The 23938-nt window shown below is 34.8% G+C and overlaps 1 protein-coding gene across 1 annotated transcript; it reads left to right on the top strand.

Annotated features, from left to right (window-relative positions):
* Positions 1 to 1067: 1067 nt before the first annotated feature.
* LOC129001104 (neurotrimin-like) lies at positions 1068 to 23905 on the top strand. Its single transcript, XM_054428278.1, has 13 exons — positions 1068 to 1157; positions 13368 to 13481; positions 14367 to 14521; positions 15451 to 15508; positions 16000 to 16121; positions 17467 to 17608; positions 18426 to 18523; positions 19158 to 19335; positions 20513 to 20640; positions 21168 to 21363; positions 22136 to 22207; positions 23192 to 23290; positions 23739 to 23905. Exons 1-13 carry the CDS (start codon positions 1121 to 1123, stop codon positions 23837 to 23839), a joined length of 1500 nt encoding a protein of 499 aa, XP_054284253.1. The 5' UTR covers positions 1068 to 1120; the 3' UTR covers positions 23840 to 23905.
* Positions 23906 to 23938: the final 33 nt, after the last annotated feature.

Below are 23938 nucleotides of genomic sequence, written 5' to 3'. Positions count from 1 at the left end.
CAAAATTGTAAGGATCATAACATACTCTGTTAAATCAAAACCGGATTTTTGTCTAAAATCCTTTTTTTTTTGTTATTTTATGGAAGTTTTATGGGAAAATAACATAATTTACCATAACTTTTGAACCGTAATTTTTATAGAAATGGGATTTGTACCATTTTGTTAAGAATTTAAAGGGCTACAACATACTAAATTTTTATCAAAATCATTCGGGCCATTTTTGAGAAAATCCGATTTTTCCAGTTTTTTATGGGTTTTTATGGGAAAATTCCCATAAAAAATCAAAATTTCAAAAAAATGAAAAAAACGCCTGGAGATACCACGGATTAGAACCTACATACCAAATTTCATTGAAATCGGACCACAGGTGTAGTCCCTAGCTCTGTACACATCCAGACACACAGACACACACACACACACACACACACACACACAGACATCACTTCAAAAACCACTTTTTTGGGTCCAGGGGGACCCAAAACGAATATATCCACTCAAAACTCAAACTCGAAAATTTTGACGAAAACAATACTTTCTCCATATATACTATGGTATAGGGGGAGAAAGTAAAAATGGACCAATTTTGACGAAACAAAAAATTGTAAACCTACGTTTATTCAAACGAGTTCATCAACCAGCATGACTGTTTATGGGGTTTTATGACAAATATATTTCCCCTTTTTATCCCTCAAAATAAAATATAACATTTTTTCCCCATTTCTAAACGATTTTGTAAAGCTTAAAACCCAAATAATTTATTATATTGAACACACTTTATTACCTTCCCTTTAGCAACAAACATTAGTACTTTTACACCTATTATTAAAATAGGGACTAAACCTGACATGGGTAAATATAAAAAAAAATCTAAGGAAGGGAAATTGACTTAGTCTGCAGGGTTCTGCAGCAGGGGGAATTATCAATCCGTACAGATACAATTAGTCACCAGAGACAGTGCCAAGTGTGTGTGTGTGTGTGTGTAGTAGGAGGGTCTTGGCGTGGGGAGAATGGTAATTGTAATGATGCCTCTACAGTGAGGTCCACCTACAGACAGTTAGTGGCTAGTGGTCAGTGGTCAGTGGTTAGTGAGCTCACTACAACACTAAACTACTAACACAGGATGACTGCTACACATATCCTACTTCTAGTTGCCAATGGTAAGTCGCCACTTTGTAAGCAATTACTGTAATTGAGAAGTTATAAAAATTATTGTACATAATAGTAAAATGTCATTAAAATATTTTATAATTTTTTAGCATTTTATCTAGGAAAATGACTTTTAATTATTTTTTTTTAATTACTTTACGTTATATTTGGTGTTGTTTAAAAAGCAGTTGTTTCAACCAATTTCAGCTTGGATCTTCACATCCTTGAGTTTTGTAGATTTTTTTGAGACTATGTCATTTTTCATATTTTTAATTTTAGTGTGGTTGGATGGAGTTTAGTGTAAAGTTTAAATGTTGGGCTTTATAATCTCAGTTAAAGTTGAGAATATCCATTTCATTTCCAAGATAACAAGACACAGGGTACTGAGTGCGTACTTGCAATTAATTGACTTGTCTCAAAAATAAAATAGTGTCCATGAAACAATCCACTCTAAATTGTGTTCGAACCTACTATACATACTTTTTTAAAGAAGTATATAGATGTTTATTTTTTTTAATATATATAGTTTATAAGACATTATATTTTAGTGACATTAGTTTACAAATCACTATAATAATTCTTTATTTGTGCACAATCAATAAAAATTCTTCAAGATATAAATTTTTTTGATATTTTAGAAATTTTGATTTTGATTGTTGGGTAAACTCTCAAGCTTGTTAACAATTCCAATCAGAGAAAAAGAAATTTATTACTATTTATGTGTAAGAGTACGGTATGTATAAAATACAGCTAATCAAATAAATGTACAAATTTGTTCCCTTACCTGTTCATTGCAACCGTAATATCAAATCTTGTTTAAATCAGATCAATTGGTGGCAGATGAATACCGGTACGTCAAATAGTATTTGAGTACAAAACAAATCAAATAATAAACACATTATCACCACAGACAAAAAAATTAATAAAAAGTGACAAAGCCTACTGACACTTCAGATTGTTTTTATATTTGTTTTAAAACAGTGCAAATGTGTGAGCGAAACCGGAAAATGTTCTAATAAGGATACAGCTTAAATAACCGCTGGTGAAACTATATGAAGGATTTTGAAAGTAACAATACCTATCTCAAAATGTGTACAGAGTTATACATTTATTTATAAAACTCAGAAAACCTTTGTATTGTAACTTATCAGTAAATCTGTTATCGGTAAATCGTAAATATTTATTAATGATCAAAATGTGTTCTAAAACTGTTTGAAAACGTCTTTAATTTAATTTTTAGCCTAAAACTTATGAAATATATCCAACAACAAAGGGTTGCTCGTGATTCTGCGAAAAAAACTAATAAAGAGGAGGTCATATTTTGATTTATTGTCAAGTCAAAGAGACAATCACACAGACAGACTGAAAGACAGATAGGTAATATTCTATGGTTCTGAGAAGATAGATCTATGTAATACATGCACAGACTGTTATCGTTATCAACTGGGTTTATTCATAAAACATTGTACGTGTACCTCAAAGACGTTCACAGCACAGCCTATTGATCAGCTGAGCCGATGGCCTCGCAGGCAGCTGCCGGGAACAGGATTATTAAGCACTATTATCAAATCATAGTTGACAACGGTTTAATTACTGCATATCCTACACTCTACACTCGTCACTTCCACATCGGTGTTTAGCTCGTGTTGAAATGCCGAGTGTAAGTTTAATCATCAGTTATAAATTCCACACCTCCAGAAATTATAGTTAAATTTCAGACGTTTTACATCACTAATATTAGTGGCTCAAATCTTAATTTGTACGTTCAACGGCTCAACTTTAATAAATGGTTTCGGTTCATAGCTTGATACAAAAGGAATTAAATGAAATTCCGATGCGGCATGGTTCAATAACGGGTAATACTATTTATGCTTAAAATGATTATACACCAGTTTACTAGGTTGAAAGAGTATTATTGTTAAAGAGTATATTTTAATTTGTAACAAAAATTCTTGTAGAGTTTTTAATCCATCGTGCGTATTTTTACACTTCGTGGTATTTTAGTTTACCATTTTTGCGTATTGATGTATCTAAATTAATCGCACTCACAAGTTTACTGGTTCCTGTCGCCGCACCATTACATGATCAACTATCTACGATGTAAAAGAAAAATATAGTTAAACACAGCTTACTAATTGTAACAAATTAATCCAATAATCTGACTCAGTGCCATTATCTAGCTCATCTCACGTCAACAATATAACTTTACAATCAGAGCAGTGCGCAACATCACTATTTTTATTCCTAATTGGTTAACAGTACTTAGCCTAAATCCAGACTTGTAGCCTATTTATATAAATCTATTAACCTGCGCCAAGACAGTACGCGGGTAAGGATTAATGTAAACTGTATTATTTATGTGCCTGTCGACTGGCAACTACAGTAATTGTAATAGGGGTTGACCCCCTCCCTTCCCACAGAACCCAAATCACAAAACGTGATTCATACTTGCACGTCGATTATCAAACCACCGACGCCGTTATCACCTACTCATCAAGTAGGGAAGGGATAGAATAGTAGTGGATGAACAAGAACACTACCTACGGTCAGATTTTAACATTTTTTGTTTGGTCGCGACCGGTGCTGGTTCGATACCTTTAGGACTACACTCGTATCTTATAAGGAAATCGTGTAACTGCAAAACTAAACTGCCTAGATAACTCAAGAACTTTAAATGTATGTATTAAAGGGCAGTGAGTTTTTCTTACCTTAAACAATAAATACCAACATTACTAATTAAAATTTTCGTAGTACGTAGTTTTAAAACAACTACAATGGTAATTTTTTAGAACAAAAGGTAATATTTCATCAATAAATCCGATAAATTGATTGCATTGCCATAGGTATATCTAATGCAATGAATTTTGAACCTATTAAATGGGTTTGTAATGAATTACACTATTAAACTTAATCCGCACACAGTTTTTTCTGTTTGAAAATTAGTATTTCCACATCTTCAATCATAATTACCAAACACGATAGAATAAAATAAAAATAAAACAAACCACACGAATTCGCCTGTAATACTATCTGGGCTGTTAACGGTTACAACTTGATGGGCATTTATGCTATACGAATAGCACGAATATTAGAACAGAACCGGTATGAAGCATAAACATAAATGACGTTGCTGGCCCAAGTCATATACTAATAGCATGCGTTTTAAACAGTTCCATGCAATGTTAAATCGTGTTTATTTTCGGGCCAGTAACACCATTTGTTTAGGTTTATGATCCATACCCTGTCTATTCTAGTATTCGTGGACGCTGGACAGTGCTATCTTTGACTATCAATCCAATAGTCAATGGTGCTATACTGTCAGTACGGGCGGAAAGTATGGTTGGTTGGTTTGCTGGTGTTTCCGTTTTCCTAACGATGAATTTGCATTCCAAAACATGTACATTATTTGACGGTGATGTCTTAAATTTAGTCAAAATCGACACGTGCTCTTAAAAGATTCGCAATAATCGTAATTATCCCAATTTAGTGACGTTTACCATGAGTAAAAAAAAATACCAACTGTAAAAAAAATTAAATGAAATGAAAAATCGTTTATTTTTTAGGCAAAGTTAGGGCCACATGGCCCTTTCTTACACTTAACCTGAATTTTCTATAAAAATGTCATTCCCTTAAAATGGTTTGGAAATTATAAATTTGTTAAGGTAATTTTATGTTTTTCAATTTTTATAGATAATTTCCAACAGTATATCTTGATAATCCTGGAGGCTATCCATTTTTATATTTGATGAATCATTTTTTTTTTTAGTCTCGTATCCTGAGATATACGATATGATTCATTACTCCGCATCGGAATTTGGAAGTACAGTTTGAGCTACAAACAAGACATAACAAAGTACACAGCATTTGTGAGCAAACCTGGTAAGAACTGCTCACTGGTTCACAAGATCAATTAATCACACTTAAGCACGGGTCACACTAGGCTGTTTGCAAGCCGCTGGTGATCAGCAGCTGGCACCAGCATCACCGGCTCACCAATCCAGGCTGAGTCAGCTCAGTGTCAGCTGCGAATTTTGTGGTCACATTAAGCTGACAGTCGCGGCTTCTTTCAATTCGCCGCTGATGCCAGCCTAGTGTGACCCGTGCTTAAGAATAAAACGAAATTTTGGTACGGTATCGTATTTATGGCTGATTTATTATACAAGATGCGTGTAGAATGTAGTGTAGCATTGTTATCTACTATGGTCAGCTGTTTCATCAGGATCAGTTTTATCAGCTGATTTGTCGGTTCCCATAGTGTTAAAAAAATTTCACTTTTAGCGAATTTCTCATATAGGGAATAAGCTATTTATTATTTGACACCAAGTGACAGACCGTTTATATTGTCAGCCAGTGGTCCGGTACAGACCACGGTCCTGATGTGTTTGATGTGTTGATTGTTGACACTGTTGACAGTAACACGACACCGCGGGTAGCCACGACGCTAACCGGTCAGGCTGCATGTTATATCATTGTACTGTATCATGCAACCCCTCTGTTAGACTGAAGAGGATGTAGTCCTTAAATAGCACAGTGAATATCAGCTCTTTGGAACATTTTAACAACCCTTCTGTCAGCAGAGGGAGCGAAATAGCCCAGTGTAATACCATGTATTGTTTCGGCAGGCAGATATAGAAATTTAATTAGGTGGTGAGATTACTTAGGCATGTGTGAGAGAATTTAAATTAAAAGTTTAGAATCAGAAAAGACTCACATTTGCCATGAGTATGGTTAATCTATATTTTTTGTAGTTACGTACCTTACGCATTTGTAAAGAATTTAAACCTAGGGCGTTTTATTGTTTAACTGCCCCATTAGATAGACTCGAATAGGTAGACAACAAAATTATTCGCTGTGTTATAGGTTTAGATTATATTACATATATAACGCCTGAATTAAAGGCTTATTAAAGCAAAGGCAAGTGAATGAATGTATGTTGAATGAATGACATGTAAGGGACAATTTCTGTTGAGGAGAGTTATTGTAAATATTTCTGATTGTGTGTTTCATTACGATATTTTATTAGCTAATTATTATAAATGCTATTTTCATATGTAGTTTTAACTTAGAGTTGTGAAGGAGCAAACATGCATTCTTTTCAAGGGCAGTTGTCGGCTTTTAGCACCGGTAACAGAGCCATAAACCATCGTCCTTCTGCGAAAGGACGGGCCCTTCCTCACCACTTTTAGAAAGTTGCAACCCCAATAGAGGGCGAGGAAGGTGTCTTTTATTCAGTCATATTCAGTGTCTCAACTAGCATCACATTGTCAAGTTCGTTTCGTATAGTTTTCGCATAGGACGTGTGAGGCAGACCCCTCCACGTATTTCATTAGTCTTAATTCGCATTCAATAGTACATTCGCATTAGTTGTTTCGTTATAGCATTTTAGTCAATCATTTATACAGTCCACTTATATCATCACATCAATAAATTCATAGTTCGTTTTTAAAGTGTTAGTTTCTTTTATTATTTTCCATAACATTGGCGTACCATCACGCGCCGCAACATGGTCCTTCGAGCCGGATTCGCGATATCGTGCGAGTGAACAGTCATCGTGAACGGTGTTAGTGAACATTCGCAGTGAACAATCGTAGTGACAAGTGTTTTATTCTACTTTGTGTTTTGGATTACCACCATCATCTTCACAAAAGTAAGTCCTCATTCCTTTTCCTTTGTTCAAGCAAGCTAAAATGGCCGAAGAAATGAGGAAGCTTGTCTCTAAAAGAGCTATGATCAAGTCAAAATTAACCAGATTCAAATCTTTCCTTGATAGAGTAGACATAGACCAAGCCCAGGAGTTATCTCAGCTGGAAGATAGGATGTCCATAGTTAGGGATTTGCTATCGGAGTTTGATTCAGTACAGTCAGATATAGAACTGGCAGACTCCGATACTGACTACGATTTGGAGAGAGAGTCATTTGAAAATCAATATTTCAAACTTTTAGCTAAATCAAAAGCTTTACTTCCCAAACCAACAGAAAATAGTGAATCATTGCCACCAAATAGTCACCAATCCTCTGTAGCATCCCAAGTTAAACTACCTACAATAAAAATGCCCACGTTTGGAGGAAAATATGAAGATTGGCTTCATTATCAGGAACTGTTCAGAACTCTAATTGATGACAACACCCTCTCATCCGTGCAAAAGTTTCACTATTTAAAATCTTCCCTTCAAGGCCAAGCCCTTAAAGTTATAGATTCGCTTGAAGTATCCTCATCAAATTATGAGACAGCTTGGAATTTATTGAAAAGTAGATTCGAAAACAAAAGAATTATTGTAAACAACCATGTCTCTTCAATTTTTGATCTGAAGAGAATAGATAAAGAATCTGGTGTAGCTCTTCGTCACCTTCTAGATTCTTTAAATCAGCACATTAGGGCCCTAGCTTCTTTAGGTCAGCCCACAGAACATTGGGACTGTTTGTTAGTACACATAACAACTAGAAAACTTGACTACAACACAGTCAAGCTCTGGGAAAATCAGCAAGTTACGACTGAAATCCCAACGTTCAACGAACTTTCGAAATTCCTAGAAACCCGTTGTAATGTTTTGGAATCACTTGAAACCAATAGACCGAACACATATAGCTCCAAACCCCCAACATTACCATTTCCGAAACCACAACATCCTCTGAAATTTACGCAGTCTCTAGTAAGCAGCAGTAGCACACCAACTTGTACTCTGTGTGATAGCAATCACAATTTGTATCAGTGGGGTAAATTTCTAAAACTCACTGTATCAGACAGGCTTCAAACGGTCAAAAAACTAGGTTTGTGCATAAATTGTTTTTCAAAGGACCACCTGATCAAAGACTGCAAATCAAGTAGTTGCAAAACATGCAGCAAAAAACACAACACACTTTTACACTTCAATGTCAACCCATGTACATCATCCGAGACACAATCAAGATCTGCTCCACCCCCAGCAACACTGACGTCACACGTTACGAATAATCACGTACTACTCCCAACAGCCGTAGTAGATATAGAAGATGCAATTGGAAACAAACATCAATGTAGGGTACTACTGGATTCTGCTTCCCAATCCAACTTCATCACAGAAGATATGGTTAGGAAATTACACTTGTCCAAACAGAAATTCTCAACTCAGATAAAAGGTGTAGGTGAAACACTTTCATCTGCAACTCACGTCACCAAATGTACCATTCAATCAAGATGGAATTCGTACAAATCAACACTAACCTGTCTCGTGTTACCTACAATAAATAACTCAAGACCTACCCCATTCTTTTGTTGAAACAAAATCCTGGAATATCCCATCTTCACTTACATTAGCAGATCCACAGTTTAATTGCCCCGGACCCATTGATATACTAGTTGGCGCCGAGTTATTTATGAACCTTCTGGGAATCGGACAAATGCGGCCCCAGAAGGGAGCGCCCATCTTTCAAAAGACTAGCTTAGGATGGGTAGCTTCAGGAAAGGTTTCAGAAGGACAAACTAATGAAACTCATAGATCGCTTCATCGTCTGGACACAGAATCAAAAATGGGAAGTACACCTCCGAGCAAATGGTTCAAAGGATTACGTAGCCTTCCAGCAACAGCTTCAAAGATGGTTAATCGAGTCAAAATGGACATCAGTGACCACCAACATCACTTCTGGTCAACTTGCGCTCATACGAGAGGACAACCTACCGCCGATGAAGTGGGTCACCGGACGCATCACAGAGGTCCACCCTGGAGACGACGGCCGAGTACGAGTTGCAACCGCCAAAACAACAACTGTCAACCGTCTGTGCGTCCTACCCGTGGAGTGACGTCACACACTGCAACAGCTGGGAACTACCCTTGTCAACCATCTGGGTCAAGTGTCAGTGAGTGAGTCGTAAAAGTGGTAGTGTAAATAGTAAAAATCTCCAAGCCAAATAGTGAAAGTGTAACATAGAAATCTACATTTAGGATAAATTTTAGGATAAATCAATGTTTCAAATATAAAGCTTTAGTTATGTTTTTAATAGTTGTAGTATTTTGCATTGTAACTTTTCATCGTTTTCATAGTAGTTTTGTTATTGCATTTTGAATAACCAATCAGATCAATCGTTATTATTATTATAATTAATCTTTGTTAGGGTTAATTAATCGATTTGCACATCATTAATTGTTGTATGGTATTTCATTTTCGTGCATCTAATCATTTATCTAGCTTGTATGTATTTAAGTGGCTATGATTTGCGTTTAATTCTTTTTGTTATTGATTATTTAAAGTAACATAGCTATCATGTCGTATATAAAAGTGTTATCATTTTAGTCATTTTACTGTCGTTTTACAAGATTAGTAGCATATTCATTCATAATCACTTTATTCATATTAATTACATCATCATGTTGTTGTTTTATTGTTTAAATATACTTAAATACTCGTGTTCTTATGTTGTACAGTCAATAATGTACTCAATCGTTGTAAATAGGATTTGTAGCATTGTGTTAGATATTAAAAAACCGTAGAAGCATGATTCTAACTATTTTTGCACTTAACAATTTAACTTTAGAGTCTTATAATCTCGTTTTGTACAATTTAGTGTGTCATTGTTAGTTGCATTTATTAGGTTATCAACAAATTATCAGGAGTTCTGATTTTTCATGTGTATATTCAAAGCTTTATCATTTAACTTGTTTACATTGTAGAAATCATATACGTGTTTAGCACATAAGGTATTTTACAAGGTTTTATACGTACTTAACTCGTGTCGATTTGTGTCATTGTGTTTCTTCTATCATTTCAACATGGTAAATTCATTTGTTTGTAAATACAACAGTCTTGTAATTATTGTATCAATTTCAATTTAATTAGATTTTTGCAATATTCAAATAGTTGAAAGATGTACACTTTCAAGGGGGGAGAATGTTGAGGAGAGTTATTGTAAATATTTCTGATTGTGTGTTTCATTACGATATTTTATTAGCTAATTATTATAAATGCTATTTTCATATGTAGTTTTAACTTAGAGTTGTGAAGGAGCAAACATGCATTCTTTTCAAGGGCAGTTGTCGGCTTTTAGCACCGGTAACAGAGCCATAAACCATCGTCCTTCTGCGAAAGGACGGGCCCTTCCTCACCACTTTTAGAAAGTTGCAACCCCAATAGAGGGCGAGGAAGGTGTCTTTTATTCAGTCATATTCAGTGTCTCAACTAGCATCACATTGTCAAGTTCGTTTCGTATAGTTTTCGCATAGGACGTGTGAGGCAGACCCCTCCACGTATTTCATTAGTCTTAATTCGCATTCAATAGTACATTCGCATTAGTTGTTTCGTTATAGCATCTTAGTCAATCATTTATACAGTCCACTTATATCATCACATCAATAAATTCATAGTTCGTTTTTAAAGTGTTAGTTTCTTTTATTATTTTCCATAACATTGGCGTACCATCACGCGCCGCAACAATTTCCTAAACATCAAAAAGCTTACCTTTTTCCAGCATCTTACTGGCGACCTTCTAATTACTATGCAGACACTTTCCACTTAACTACCCAGCTATATGTGATGTTCCCGTGAAGTTACAGTATATTTAGATCTCAAATCAAAAGTAAATTCAAAAACTACTACATAGAATTTGTACCCAGCATTTAAAAGTAACTATAGTACAACCAATACTATTCTATGGGAAGCGAGCTGATGTAAAAGAAGAGAGCGGGACTGCGGTCTCTGATGAGGTCCTGGGCTCAAATCCCATCAACCACCAAAGGATTAGTAGCTAAGTGATAATGCAGTAACTCTCTAGGACTAAATACTGTGTAAAAGGGTTCGTAGGGTTAACATCATAGGGTTTCCTATGATGTAAAGGTGGGACGTATAAAAACACTATTTTCTTTAACGATAAACATTCGCACTTATTTGTTTGCCGAGGTAGACGGTAGCAGTGAGTATAAGTTCCCACAACACCCGCCCACGGCCCGTATATCGTTCAATTGAAAGTTAGAAGCTATTGAAGGTGGGTCCATCTTCCAATTGTACCACAAAGCTTCACACAAAGACCCAGTTTGTACCAATTGTTGCAACGACGGGATTGTTATCGCTACTTTCTATATCGAACAGGCTGGTGTCAGTTAACTGATAACTCAACTATTATAAAAATTACTGTAAAAGATTTTGTCTCGGGGAGTTTGATTGACACAATAGCGATTGAAATTTAATCAGATTTTGTACTAATATAGGAATTTAATTGATTTGCTTTTCCAGAACGACACGATAAATGTCAAGTATTGCTGATCATGAAAGTTATTTAGGTCACGGGGTTAAAATAACTATTCCCCAATTATTATAGGAATGTAAAAAATAAAAAAAAAACGCATTCCTACACTATCCGATATATTGAAACTATACTGCAAACATAAGACGGTAAATATGTAAAAATGTTACAATGACTGGTCGATTTCGACAAGTCATCTTCAGGCACCATCGGAGACTCCCGGACAATCATCGTAACATATTTTATATACGTACAGTATTTGTATTACCGTCATGTAAATGTTTACAATACAAGTATAATTGAATCACATTTTGTTAAACGTATCTGTTATATTCCTATCCATTAGCACCAACACGTAAAATTTGAATCAAAAAGTTACTTAAAATACCCTAATTAAAGTTTGCTAATAAATTGTGTAATCACAAGCAGCAAAATCGTGCATATTGCTTGTATTTAGAACTTATTTCATAATCTGAAAGAAAATAACACTTAAACTCTGGTCTGCTGCAATGTGTAAAAAAATAACACGTCCCATTTTTACGCGATTCTAGGAGTGATGTTGGAATGTTCCCAATTGGTGTGGGATAGACTTCCGCGGTCTTGCCGAGTACTTTGTGCCTTCAATGTTGCATAGTATTTTTGTGGCTAAGTCTGTATGGGGTTTTCATTTTCTATAAATTAAAAGAAGCCAGGTAGTTTAAGTATGTAAAAGTAAACATGTTGCTCGACATTGATAATCAATTGTTGAAAAAAGGTTTTTTTAGAGTCAACCAAGTAAACACAAATTGTTCATATTGGTTTGATTTGATTGGTTGAGATATTTTACTGCTCATGTGGTTGATTGTTGATTTACAATCAGCTGATTTGATAGAAAATCCGACATGATAGCGGTTCACAAAACCTCGAACAATATAATTGTCACTAGTAGAGGGTATATGTTGATTTGGAATTTTTTTTAAATGAACGAGAAATTTTGGTTCTGATTCAATGATTCTAAATTATAAGATCATTGTAAACTTAAAAGTTTGAAACTCGCAATTTCACGTTTTGCTTAACAGCTGGACCTGGATGAATTAGCCAGGATATAACGTCATAAAACAGCTGTTTAGGTCGGTCGTTGCCGTATTCTGTGGAAGCACTTACATACGTAATTAACCTTCTAACTCTCGCAGTCGCTTCGTTCTTTATCTTTGCAGTCTGCAATGTGAAGACAATTAATCCCACCTACACATCTCTCACACTCTTTTAGTATTTAAATAAGATTTCACTGTACATATTTAAGTTACAAAATTGTTCTCAGTGATTGCAAGATGTTATGTTAAAAAAATTAAAAATATCTAAAATGGCATTGTATACCATACTCTGTTTTTAGCAGATGGTATTTTCAACTACCCTTTTCAGAGAAAATGTCTCAATTACTTAATAGTTTGCCCTAACTACCATTAATGGCTGTAGGGATAATTTTCACGTCTGCAAGATTGGAACAGATGTCATTAATAATACGCTATTTGGCCAGGAGTAGGCACGGCAGTTTAGTCGGTTTATTGCTGGCAATTACTTAATTACTGCCTCCCCTATATCGTTTACGTGTCTCATTCTGTACAAGCCAATTGCTTCGGCTAACAATTTGACTTGTTTAGACCCATTGACATGAAACCATCCAGTTTGGATACCGCTTGTAGACCTTTCATCTCATATTGCACAATTTGAAGCCGTGTTAGTTTTATAAACTACGTTTAAAAGCAATTATGTCAAAATTGCTTTATATTATTTTAAGTTAAATTTTACAGAGTTGTGTGAATTTGTTACTCTTTAATCTCTACCTGCAGGAGCAAATATATTTTTAACTTGTAAATTTATATTTTTTTGTTTAGTTTTTAAGCTGTACCTAAATGTTCAAAAACATTGCATTTAGCTGATAGTGGATTAATATTTTGCCTCATATGTATTTTCTTGAAGATATTTCCAGAAAATGTTTTAATTAGAAGTAGAAATATTATTTATGTTCCAGCAATTTTCTGTGGATGCACGGAAGTACCCAGCCCAGTGTTCAAGAGTAGACCTACAACAATCAAAACGTTTCTGCATGACACTGTGCTCCTACCCTGCTATGTTGAAAACTTGGGTATGCCAAACTAAAAATACCACTTGTACACATTATTTTTAGAGGATTAATGAAGTACTGTAACGCCGTTAACATTGTTAAACTACAGTCTACCTCAGTTTAACTGTATATTTTTATTATGATTATTGTTAATGCATATACATTAGATTAGTTTTCTTGTATGCATGGATGCTGTAACATACCAGGATACATATTCTAAGGTGAAAAGTGAATTGTTGTACGAATAATGATTATTTTTTTCAAAGACCTATTCACTTTCTGTGTAGGCCTGCTTAAAAAATAATCTGTTTATTTTGTTAAAAAAACACCTTAGTTATAAAAACAAAAATATCATTGACTCAATTCATTTTGCATTTTTCACTCTTCATCCCAAAAACACTTAACTTGCAGTTCTGGGACAGTGGGACTTAGTTCAATGATTTTTTAAATTAAACATTACGTGGTGTGGCAAACTAAAACTAAGCAAATCACTCCCAAAAAAGCCCTCATTACATCAAATACCAAGTTCTGAGCAACACTTTCACATATTTATAGCTTGCTAGTGCTGATTTCTGGACAATAACGCTTTCAGCTCTGGTATGTTGTGCCAGAAATATACTTTGTAGAAGGAAGAGCCTGAATAGTGAGCACTGTGTGGAAATGTGGAAATTCCTGTTGCACATGGTACAAGGTCTTTCTCCATCTTGAGAGTTGTAGTACATGAGGGCGAGGGCACGGTGTTTGTTTACCCTAATTAACACCTCATGTTCTAGACATTATTTAAGTGTATCATACCATATTGAATGTTTCCTCTCTGTACCTTACTTCTCTGTGGTCTATTGCATGATCTTAAATGCCGAATGACAGTAAATTACGGTTGATTAATATGATAATATTTGTTTGAAGGTGAGAGCAACATCAGGTGGTGGAAGGACAGTGTGTTGCTGTCAGACTCCAAGGATCCCTCTGTGATTCCTCCGCCAAACATCAGAGTGTTCCCCAACCAGACGCTGGAGGTGGCGGATCTCAAAGACTCTGACACTGGGGACTACATCTGTCAGGTACGAAAACTCACTATTTATAGGCAGAAATACATCAAGTACGTCAATTGGTAGACATTTTCTTAATTATGGCATACAAAGTCACACATAAAAAAAAACCAGCAGCAGTGCATTAAATTGCACATTTGACTATATCCAATAGTCAATGTTTCCAGTCAAACATTTGTCAACGTTGAAAAAATTAAAATTTGTGAAAATTGCATAACCTTACTTCTAACAATTTTGCCATGCACATTGCACATACCTTTTTGTCACTTTATAAAATTTACAAGTACTGTGTTTTTAAGTTCTGAACACTATGTTTTATGCAGCCTATTTCTATACATTTAATATAAACTGCTCCCTGTACACCAACAACAATTTGAATTTACTAATTTTCTTTACACAAATTTGCTTTTAAATAATGTTAACAAAGATGTATAAAAACAACAGATTGAAAGGCATTTTGGCTGAAACAGCCTAAACTATGGAAAATACCCAGTATTTTTCACGCTGAATTCAAAAAAAGGCTATCAGTAGAAAAAAATCTTCACACCTTTTTTCCCTTGAAGCATTTGTCACTGCAAGAACTGGGGCTCGCTTCGAAACTACAATTAACCAGAACCTTTCATTTAACTAATTTTTTTTCTAAATGAAATAAAACTTTCTGGAAACTCAGGACTTTTTCCGATTGAAAAGGATTAACTTATATTTTTGGTTTTAGCATGGAACCATTCCATTTCTTGAGGAATTCATTAAGGAGACACATTATAATGTGATTTTTATTAGGGTGAGTTATATTGAACTTTTGCCATAAACAATATTTATATTAAAATGTTAGTTAGGAGAAAGACAAAAATTAATCTATTCTGACACTTTACAAATCATCATCTAATGTACAAAAAAGACACAAAGTATGAAGATTGCTGAAGTATAAAAATATTTTGCAGGTTGTTCGGCCAGAGCCTTGGAACCCTGTGAATCAAGCTCACGCCATAGAGGTTTTGGGTACGTATAATCATTATTATTCCTTAGTTGGTTCCCTAGCCCAAAACAAAAAGTATACCGTATAGTTATACCTATTCTAAAGAAGCCCTAAAAGTCTCTTTCCAAATATCAAAACCTAGTTCAAAACTAACTTATTAATATTAAAAAAAGTTAAGCAAAAAACTGTTTATTTTTTATTATTTTTACATCTCACTGTCATGTTAAAGGTGTAGCAAGTTGTTAGATTTTGTGATTGTATATTCTGTAACATGGTGGATACAAAGCTGTCAAATATTGTTTTTCTTTCAAACGTGAACTTTTCAATAAATTGAAAGTAAACCTATTGAACTAACTGCAGCTTTTTATGTTACACATGATTAATTATCGTGTCACCTAAAATAACAAGAAAATAAAATTTGTTCATTAGCACTATCTGAGAGTTATGTTTTTAGTTTGGCAAAAACAGTTACCGTAATTGACTTCAGCTGATGTTTGTGTATGGTATTGTACAGTTCCACCACACATCAAGACGATGCCGGAGGGTGGAGTGTTGGAGGTTGAGCTAGGACAGGAGGTAGTGATGGGCTGCATAGTTACAGGAGTCCCTCCTCCGATAGTTACCTGGTCCTTCAAGGTGAGATAGAGATTACTACTGGATCTAGCAGTTAATAGTACAATGGTAGCTATGGAAAATGTTATTGACTCAACTGCTAGTTGTACTGTACTGTGTGTGTTGCGTTGTTCAGAGTTCACACAGTTAATGCCTGAGTATGTTGTATTATCATGAACATTTCAAATAACATAAATATACGAAGTTGGTGTTGGCCTCCAGATGTGTACACATCCATACAACTACACAAAAACACATACTTCAGAAAGACATCAATTCATAAACCACTATTAATAGTCTATCTGGTATTTATAACTCAAGTGGCACCAAATTTTCCATTAATATAGTTCAGCTTACGATATACCTAATTTTTGACACACAACAATCCATAGCAAAAATATCCATAAATACATCATCATATCTTACAACTCTCAAATACAATGTACAACATTCAAAACATACAGTTTAATTAATTATCTGTTGAAATTCTAAGGATTTAGAGTGAAATTTGAACTCAACTAAAACTTAAATACCCCCGCCGCAGCAAACCTGCCGACTAAGCGAATTTCCATTTGTCTGAATTGATTTTCAGTTAAATATTTTATAACATTAGGTTTAACGAGTACCTAGGTTTGCTGCTACAAGGAAACTAATAAAGTGTGTTTTTGAGTAAAATATTGATAGCTTAGTACAAAATAAATAAATTTGCCAAGTTTGATCAAAATATATCCATAAACAAGCAAACTACAACATTTGACAATATTCTCCATAAGAATAACATGGGAATTTTAAATTTACAATTTTTTTAATTTTCTCCGTTACTAATAATCGAACAAAAATACTTTTATATACTAAATTATTTGTTTTTTTAGGCTCTTTAAAAAGGTCTAAAGAGAAATCGGGAAATTTTGTGTTTTGAGGGTCAAAAGTGAGAAAAACCAATTTTTACCCCATAAAACCCCCCGTAAAGCCCCGTTCCCATGGTCCGATCGTGCTGGTTCGCGAACTCATTCAAGTTTATCCCGCTTTACACCTTTAAACCAAATTTCATCAAAATCGGACAAAAATTACTCAAGTTATCGCGTTCACGGACGTATATATATATATATATATATATATATATATATAAGTCTATATATATATATATATATACATATATAAAAATTTGAACGAATGGTGTTTTTGGCCTCTGGGGACATCAAAATGAAAAAGTAAATCGGTCCCGGGTCTAGGTCTTACCGTGCCACCTACGGTAATAGCTACTTCCCTATAGGGAAATTCGCTAAAACGATAAGTGCTATTTGATTTATTATAGCTAGTGTTACCAAGCAAACATTTCTTGACCAAAACCAACCTTTTTTCTATTCAGGGAAAAGATATGGAGTTGATCAACAACCGAGCAACTCTGAGGTTTACGGCAACTGATCGTAAAATGTCTGGCAACTACCAATGTACGGCAAGCAATGGTGTTAGTGACTCAACGGCTGCAAACATCAAACTTAAAGTTCTCTGTAAGTAACCAATGCAACTCAACCTTGTACTACAGATATTCAGTACACTATGGTGGGTTACACACCGGTATCTCCGACATGAGGTCGCAGATATTTTTCGTGCCTGCGACATGCCCCTCGAAAACCAACCGATGTTAACTTATGGAGCTTTACACACCAGTGTCGCAGACACGTTGCCTGCGACTTGTGTCGCAGACGCATGTCTCGAGCAAACCAACCGGTCGGTGTTTGGAGAGACATGTCTCTTGTCTCTTGGGCCCGCGCATGCGCAGAACACGTTTCTAGTAGTTTTGGCACTTTTTTACTAACCTAATTGCCTTATGGTGTGAAATGTAGGATTGTGATATTATAATACTTAAATTGACACCAAGGAAATTACATAAGTACTGTAATACAATTAATTACAATGTATTTTGGAAAAATTACCATGAAGTTATCTTTAGCGTTTTTGTAGAAAGAACAACAGCAACAACATATCATTTTCTTCTGACGATTACATTATTAAAACTGATGAATGTTGTGATTCCTTCACTTTCATGTCGCCAGCACGTGCCTCTTCCCATGGTTGTATTTTATTATATGTCGCAGACATCATGCCCGCGACATCAGAAATATCGGCGACATTATCTGCGTAACCGGTGTGTAACCCGCCTATGAGTCGTTGAGCATGTCAAAAACATGCACATGGCTTCCATCACAGTGAATTACTGCCCTATAGTGCCTTAATCCTATTGCTCTTATTCACTCTATGTTAAAAAGTTGTTTATTTTTCCTATGATTTTTCCCCCAAATACAGTATCACCTCTCTTGATTACAGATCGACCAGAAGTAGGAGCCGAGCGGTTGTGGGTACATTCTGCTCCTGGTGAACGAGCTGAAATCAGTTGTACAGTCCATGCTGATCCTGAGGCAAAAGTAAGCAAAGAGTTGTCATTGATATCTCAACAAAAGGTTGCTTAAAGATTGCATACAGTGATTAACCATGAAAGATAAAGTTTTTAATTTATAAAAATAACATGTAATATGCATTTTTATTTACTGGTTGCATTAATGATTTTAGTCTTTAGTGATGTACAAAACAGTTCAGTAATAAATCAGATCAGAGATGTTTAGTGTGAGTGTTGAGAAACTCAATATAAATCCATATAGGCCTAATCCATGTTTTGGTTTTCCAATCTCTAGACACTTTTGTATTTTAAAAATGTTGTCAGCATAGACAAGGTGGGAGAGAAGGAAAATGCATAAATTTAATTATATGTCTCCATTTCTATCCATACGCGTGGCTGTGATGCTGTATTCTTTTAGAACTATGTTTAACATTATTTAAGATCAGGATAACCTCAGGACAACAATTAATCATTGATTATTTATTACAAAACAAATTGACTCTCCAAAAAATTCAAAACATACTAAAAATATTTTGAACAAAAACAAACAAATTTGTGGCTGCTGGAGTAGCAGGTATTTTTTTGGAATATTTTTGTGAAAATCAATATTTTTTTTTAAATCATGCACTGAAAATAATATATCTAACACACAAGTTGTCTAGGTGGAGTGGTTCCTGGATGAAAGAGCCGTAGAGTTGGGAGACGGACGGATCATGGCGTACAGGGAAGGAGACAAACACAAACTGATCATCAAAAGAGTGACCGTTGGTGATCTCGGTCTCTTCACCTGCAGAGCGACTAACATGTTCGGACGCGCACAACAGAGCATCCATCTATCAGGTGAACTGAATAAGGCTTTATCTTGAGCTGGTTATTAACTGTTTGATCGATTATAGAAATGTTTAAGTTGGACAAAAAGGCTTTTGGTCTTTGTGTATCCTAGCTTGAATCATAGACAAAAAGAATTAAATATAGACCGTCAGCTGTGCTGCGGTTACCATAAGTTCTGGCGCACACCGCTGGGATCGCCATGGTAGTTACAGCGTACGCGCTACGTAAACTACAGCGGTGTGCGCCGGAACTTATGGTAACCATGGTAACCACAGCACGGCTGACAGTCTATATTTAATTCTTTTTGTCTATGCTTGAATGAGCTTTTTAGAGTGTGCTATACTTTGCTTTGTTAAAAATTAAATTTTCTCCCCTTTATTTTTGTTACTGTACTTACGTAGTTGATGCAATAATAGAAACTATAGCTTACAACAGAAACCAACAATTTACTTCAGCACACTTTGTTGCTTGGATGGCTCCATTAAACTACATTCATTTTTATACAATGGGAAAAACTTTAACATGGAATTAAAACGTATAGTTTCATCGTTTCATCCATAATCAAAGGTAATAGTCTAATTTACGTTTAGAAATTCTGAAACAGCAATAATTATAAATAATTGATTCCTTGCGAATAAGACCCAAGCCAATAAATTAAACGACAAAATTTAAAAATTTATGGAAGATATTTTAAATTTAGTTTATTTATTTTACTTGTACACCTGTATAGCTGTGTATAGGATATTCGAAGCGCTTGTTAGCATTGGGATTGGTATTACAGATTAAGATTGCACATTTTGGTTTTTTATAAGTAACATACATTATAGACTAGTATACTGTATGTTGAATGGTCAATTGTCAATTGGTCATATGTAAATTGTATGAGGCATATTTTGATGCATTTGAGCATCAAAATATGCCTCCTCTTAGTATTGTCTCATAAGAACCTCCTAAATATTTACAATACTTATTAAAGATATGTTAATTTGCACTAAAACCAAACTCATTTGGTACTTTTTCATCGTTGCTATTCAAAACATAAATATGTATAAACTAACCCCTTATATGTGATAAAGTTATCATTCACTTATCAATTTGTAATCTTAATTACTTCTAATGTAAAGGATTTGAAATTAATTTTTATTTGAAATAATATTAACAGTAATATGACTTAATTATTTTACAGGAGTGGCAAATCCTGCGGAGTTCAAGAGAGGCCCGAGACAGTCCAACTTGCACAACTACACACTCATCTGGGAGGTGGAAAGTTACTCACCAATCATAGAGTACAAGCTCATGTTCAGGAAACATCAGGTGCAGATTTTTAATATAAATAAAATATTGTGTTTAGTTATGATATGTAACATAAATATGTGGTTTGATTGAAAAGGCTATAAGGGCCTCTCCAACCTTTCACATTTACAGACAGTTGCAGGAAAGCTTTTAGGTAACAACTCTCTATGGATCAACAACTCACTCACTGTCTCCTGGTCCCATACACTCACAGTCCTACACTGTGCCTGGATTGCAGGGCTACATGGTGTTATAACCTACAAAATGTTTACAGAGTTCATCAGAACAAACAGACTGGGCAGAGATGATAGTGCCCGCTGACTCACTGTCTCCTGGTCCCTTACACTCACAGTCCTACACTGTGCCTGGACTGCAGGGCTACATGGTGTTATAACCTACAAATGTTTACAGAGTTCATCAGAACAAACAGACTGGGCAGAGATGATAGTGCCCGCTGACTCACTGTCTCCTGGTCCCTTACACTCACAGTCCTACACTGTGCCTGGACTGCAGGGCTACATGGTGTTATAACCTACAAATGTTTACAGAGTTCATCAGAACAAACAGACTGGGCAGAGATGATAGTGCCCGCTGACTCACTGTCTCCTGGTCCCATACACTCACAGTCCTACACTGTGCCTGGACTGCAGGGCTCCATGGTATACGAGGCTGCCGTCCTGTCACGGAACAGGTTTGGCTGGAGTCGACCCTCACACATATTCAGATTCGCTACCAAAGGAAAAGGTAAAATTTCCAGCTTAGGACGATTTTTATTAAATAACTGGCAACAACTTTAACTTTTTGGGGTGGAATGTCTAGTTGCGTCAATAGTCAAAGCTATTATGTTTCTACTTTATTTTTTATATATCATCCTGATAAATTAATTTTTTATTACACATCCTACATTATCTACATTTCTAGCTAAAGAAGTCCCAAAAAACTACTTATGGTACATGAGAAGCATGAGAAATCAATAAATGAGATATTTGCTTTTAATTTTTACCCCACTGGGGGAAGTTGAAGTATGAAACACATACTACTGTACTTCATTATGTAAACTTTTATATTTATCATTATAAGCTTACCAGTACATATTTCTTAACAAAAAATAATAAATTGAAATTTTCATTTGAAACTTTGTGTTATTTTTTTACAACTTTCTATTACTACTTCATTTTTAATTTTCTATATTGCTACATACATATTTTTGGAATATAATTTGCCAGCTTTTTTTTACAACTCTTTTTGTTTACCGTACACTTTTTTGACACCTTCCCCAGGGGACTAAAACAATGTCCTACAATTGTGTTATATGTCAATATGTCCTACCTCCTACCTGGACTTTTTCTAAAGATCCCTGAGAATTGATAGCTGCTATTTCTGTATTTAAAAAATAACAATCCTAGCCTAAAGCTTTTTCTCAAACAAAACTATATAAAATATAGACTGATATTTAGCGGTATCAGAGTTAACACCGGTTCTCCATATGTTACTGTAGACTAAATATAATTTACAGAGTTAGCAGAATCCACCTCTCACGGAGAACACCTCGTCACTAGTGAAGATCCAACATTCGTTGTGTTGCAAAGTAAGATTTCCATCTCAGGATTTGCAACCTTGTCATCTATTTTTGATTGATTAATTTTCATCTAACACTCACTCTTCTGTGGTCTTTGGGCCTTGTATATACAACTTTGCACAGTGCAATTACTTTTGTTTCCTATAGCCTACACTAAACATAACTTTATTTAGGTACCCTTATAAATTGGTTGAAATTTTTGTCATTTGATTCCTCTTATCACAGATGGGAATGTGTGGATAAAGTGAAAACTTTATTTTGTAAATAATATTAGTGACCAAGCACACAAAACCTCGTATTAAATCTAATTTTAGAATTATCCTTCAGATGGTAAGAGCTGTGTCACTTCATAATAAAAAAATATAATATTGAAATTGTCACTTGTTGCAAGCTACCTTTTAGATTACATTGGATCGAATTTTTAATTTGACGGGTTTTTTATTCTCTCGATAACTATTACCACTATTAGGCATACAAAAACAGTTTAATATATACAAATTTTTGTCTTCTTAAGCTCTAGTGCAATCACGCTAACTCGTTCAAATAAATGTAGGTTCACACGTTTGTATCGGATTTATTCAAAATATGATGGCTTTACTCAAGTTATGTTGATAACTGACACATGTATTGAATGAACAACAGGTGTTTTTGGCCTCTGGGGACATCAAAACAAAAGAGTAAATTGGTCCCGAGTCTAAAGGTCTTACCATGAGACCAACTGTAAAAGTAATAGTTGATTATTATTCCCTATATGGGAAATTCGCTAGGCTAATAAAATTATGCATGTTGCTCAATTTATAGCATATAATGATAAAATTACAGTTTAAACATTCAGAACATTGGAACATGATTACACATTTTTTTACTAATATGTTGAGGCGAACAGCATATCAGAGGCAACAGTTTTAGTTATAGTTTATTTCAATACGTCTTAATTGATGATACCCTGTTTATATGTATTGAAGATAATTATAATATGTGTCATGTTGACAGATCTGAGTGTCAAAGAAGAAGATCTACCAGAGTTTGAGGAAGAGGAAGATGCCAAAGAGCGTGAAATGATAGCATCAAAAATTGAAAATGAGCAAAGAGGTTTGTATACACACTAAATAATACCATAGATAAAACATAGTTCCTTAGTAAGTTTCTCATCCTTATGGAACAGCTCAAGATAATTTTATTGTTAGTTCTGTCCGGTGCACTCTACATAGAGGTTGTGTTTTGTTTACAATTTGTTTCTTGTTTTTCAATAATTTAAAACCTCATTAGTATGTAATGATAAGGGGAGGGGGAGGAGAGCGATGGGAAACAACAAATAGAATTTTGCTGTCGACAACAGCGACTAGTGCTAGACACCACTTAAGTGTACCATTGAATATATATCCTCTATCTTAGTTCTCCGGCTATAATTCTAATTGCCTTCTTTTGGAGCCTAAATATTTTGTAGCTTAATTATTGTTCTGAGACAAAAATTGCTGAGGAATGTATTTTATTATTTAAAAATACATATTCTTTATGAATACAGAATGTTTATTTTCAGGTGAAGCATCCCACCTAGGCCATGAGATTAGCAGTGGTTCTCTTCCATTCCTCAGTCTAGTCTCATTTTGTATCTCTTCATTGTCTCTCTTGTACCTATGATTTTGTTTTCTTCAACGCTTGTAAATAATTGTAAGATATTTTGTACAGTAAATATAGTTTTTCATTAATTTATTATTGTGTGTTTGGTGCCTTATGTAG

The sequence above is a fragment of the Macrosteles quadrilineatus genome, unplaced genomic scaffold (assembly GCF_028750875.1).
Source record: "Macrosteles quadrilineatus isolate MER2022 unplaced genomic scaffold, UCM_ALF_1.0 Scaffold_8__2_contigs__length_117827958, whole genome shotgun sequence".
NCBI classification, from domain to species: domain Eukaryota; kingdom Metazoa; phylum Arthropoda; class Insecta; order Hemiptera; family Cicadellidae; genus Macrosteles; species Macrosteles quadrilineatus.
This window is presented reverse-complemented; position numbering and strand designations above follow the sequence as displayed.

Excerpts from the sequence above, each read along its gene's own strand:
- LOC129001104 (XM_054428278.1), top strand. The coding sequence starts at position 1,121 with ATGACTGCTACACATATCCTACTTCTAGTTGCCAATG. Across the intron at positions 18,524-19,157 it reads ATGCTGATCCTGAGGCAAAA|GTGGAGTGGTTCCTGGATGA; the intron begins GTAAGCAAAGAG and ends CAAGTTGTCTAG. Across the intron at positions 20,641-21,167 it reads TCATGTTCAGGAAACATCAG|AGTTCATCAGAACAAACAGA; the intron begins GTGCAGATTTTT and ends AAATGTTTACAG.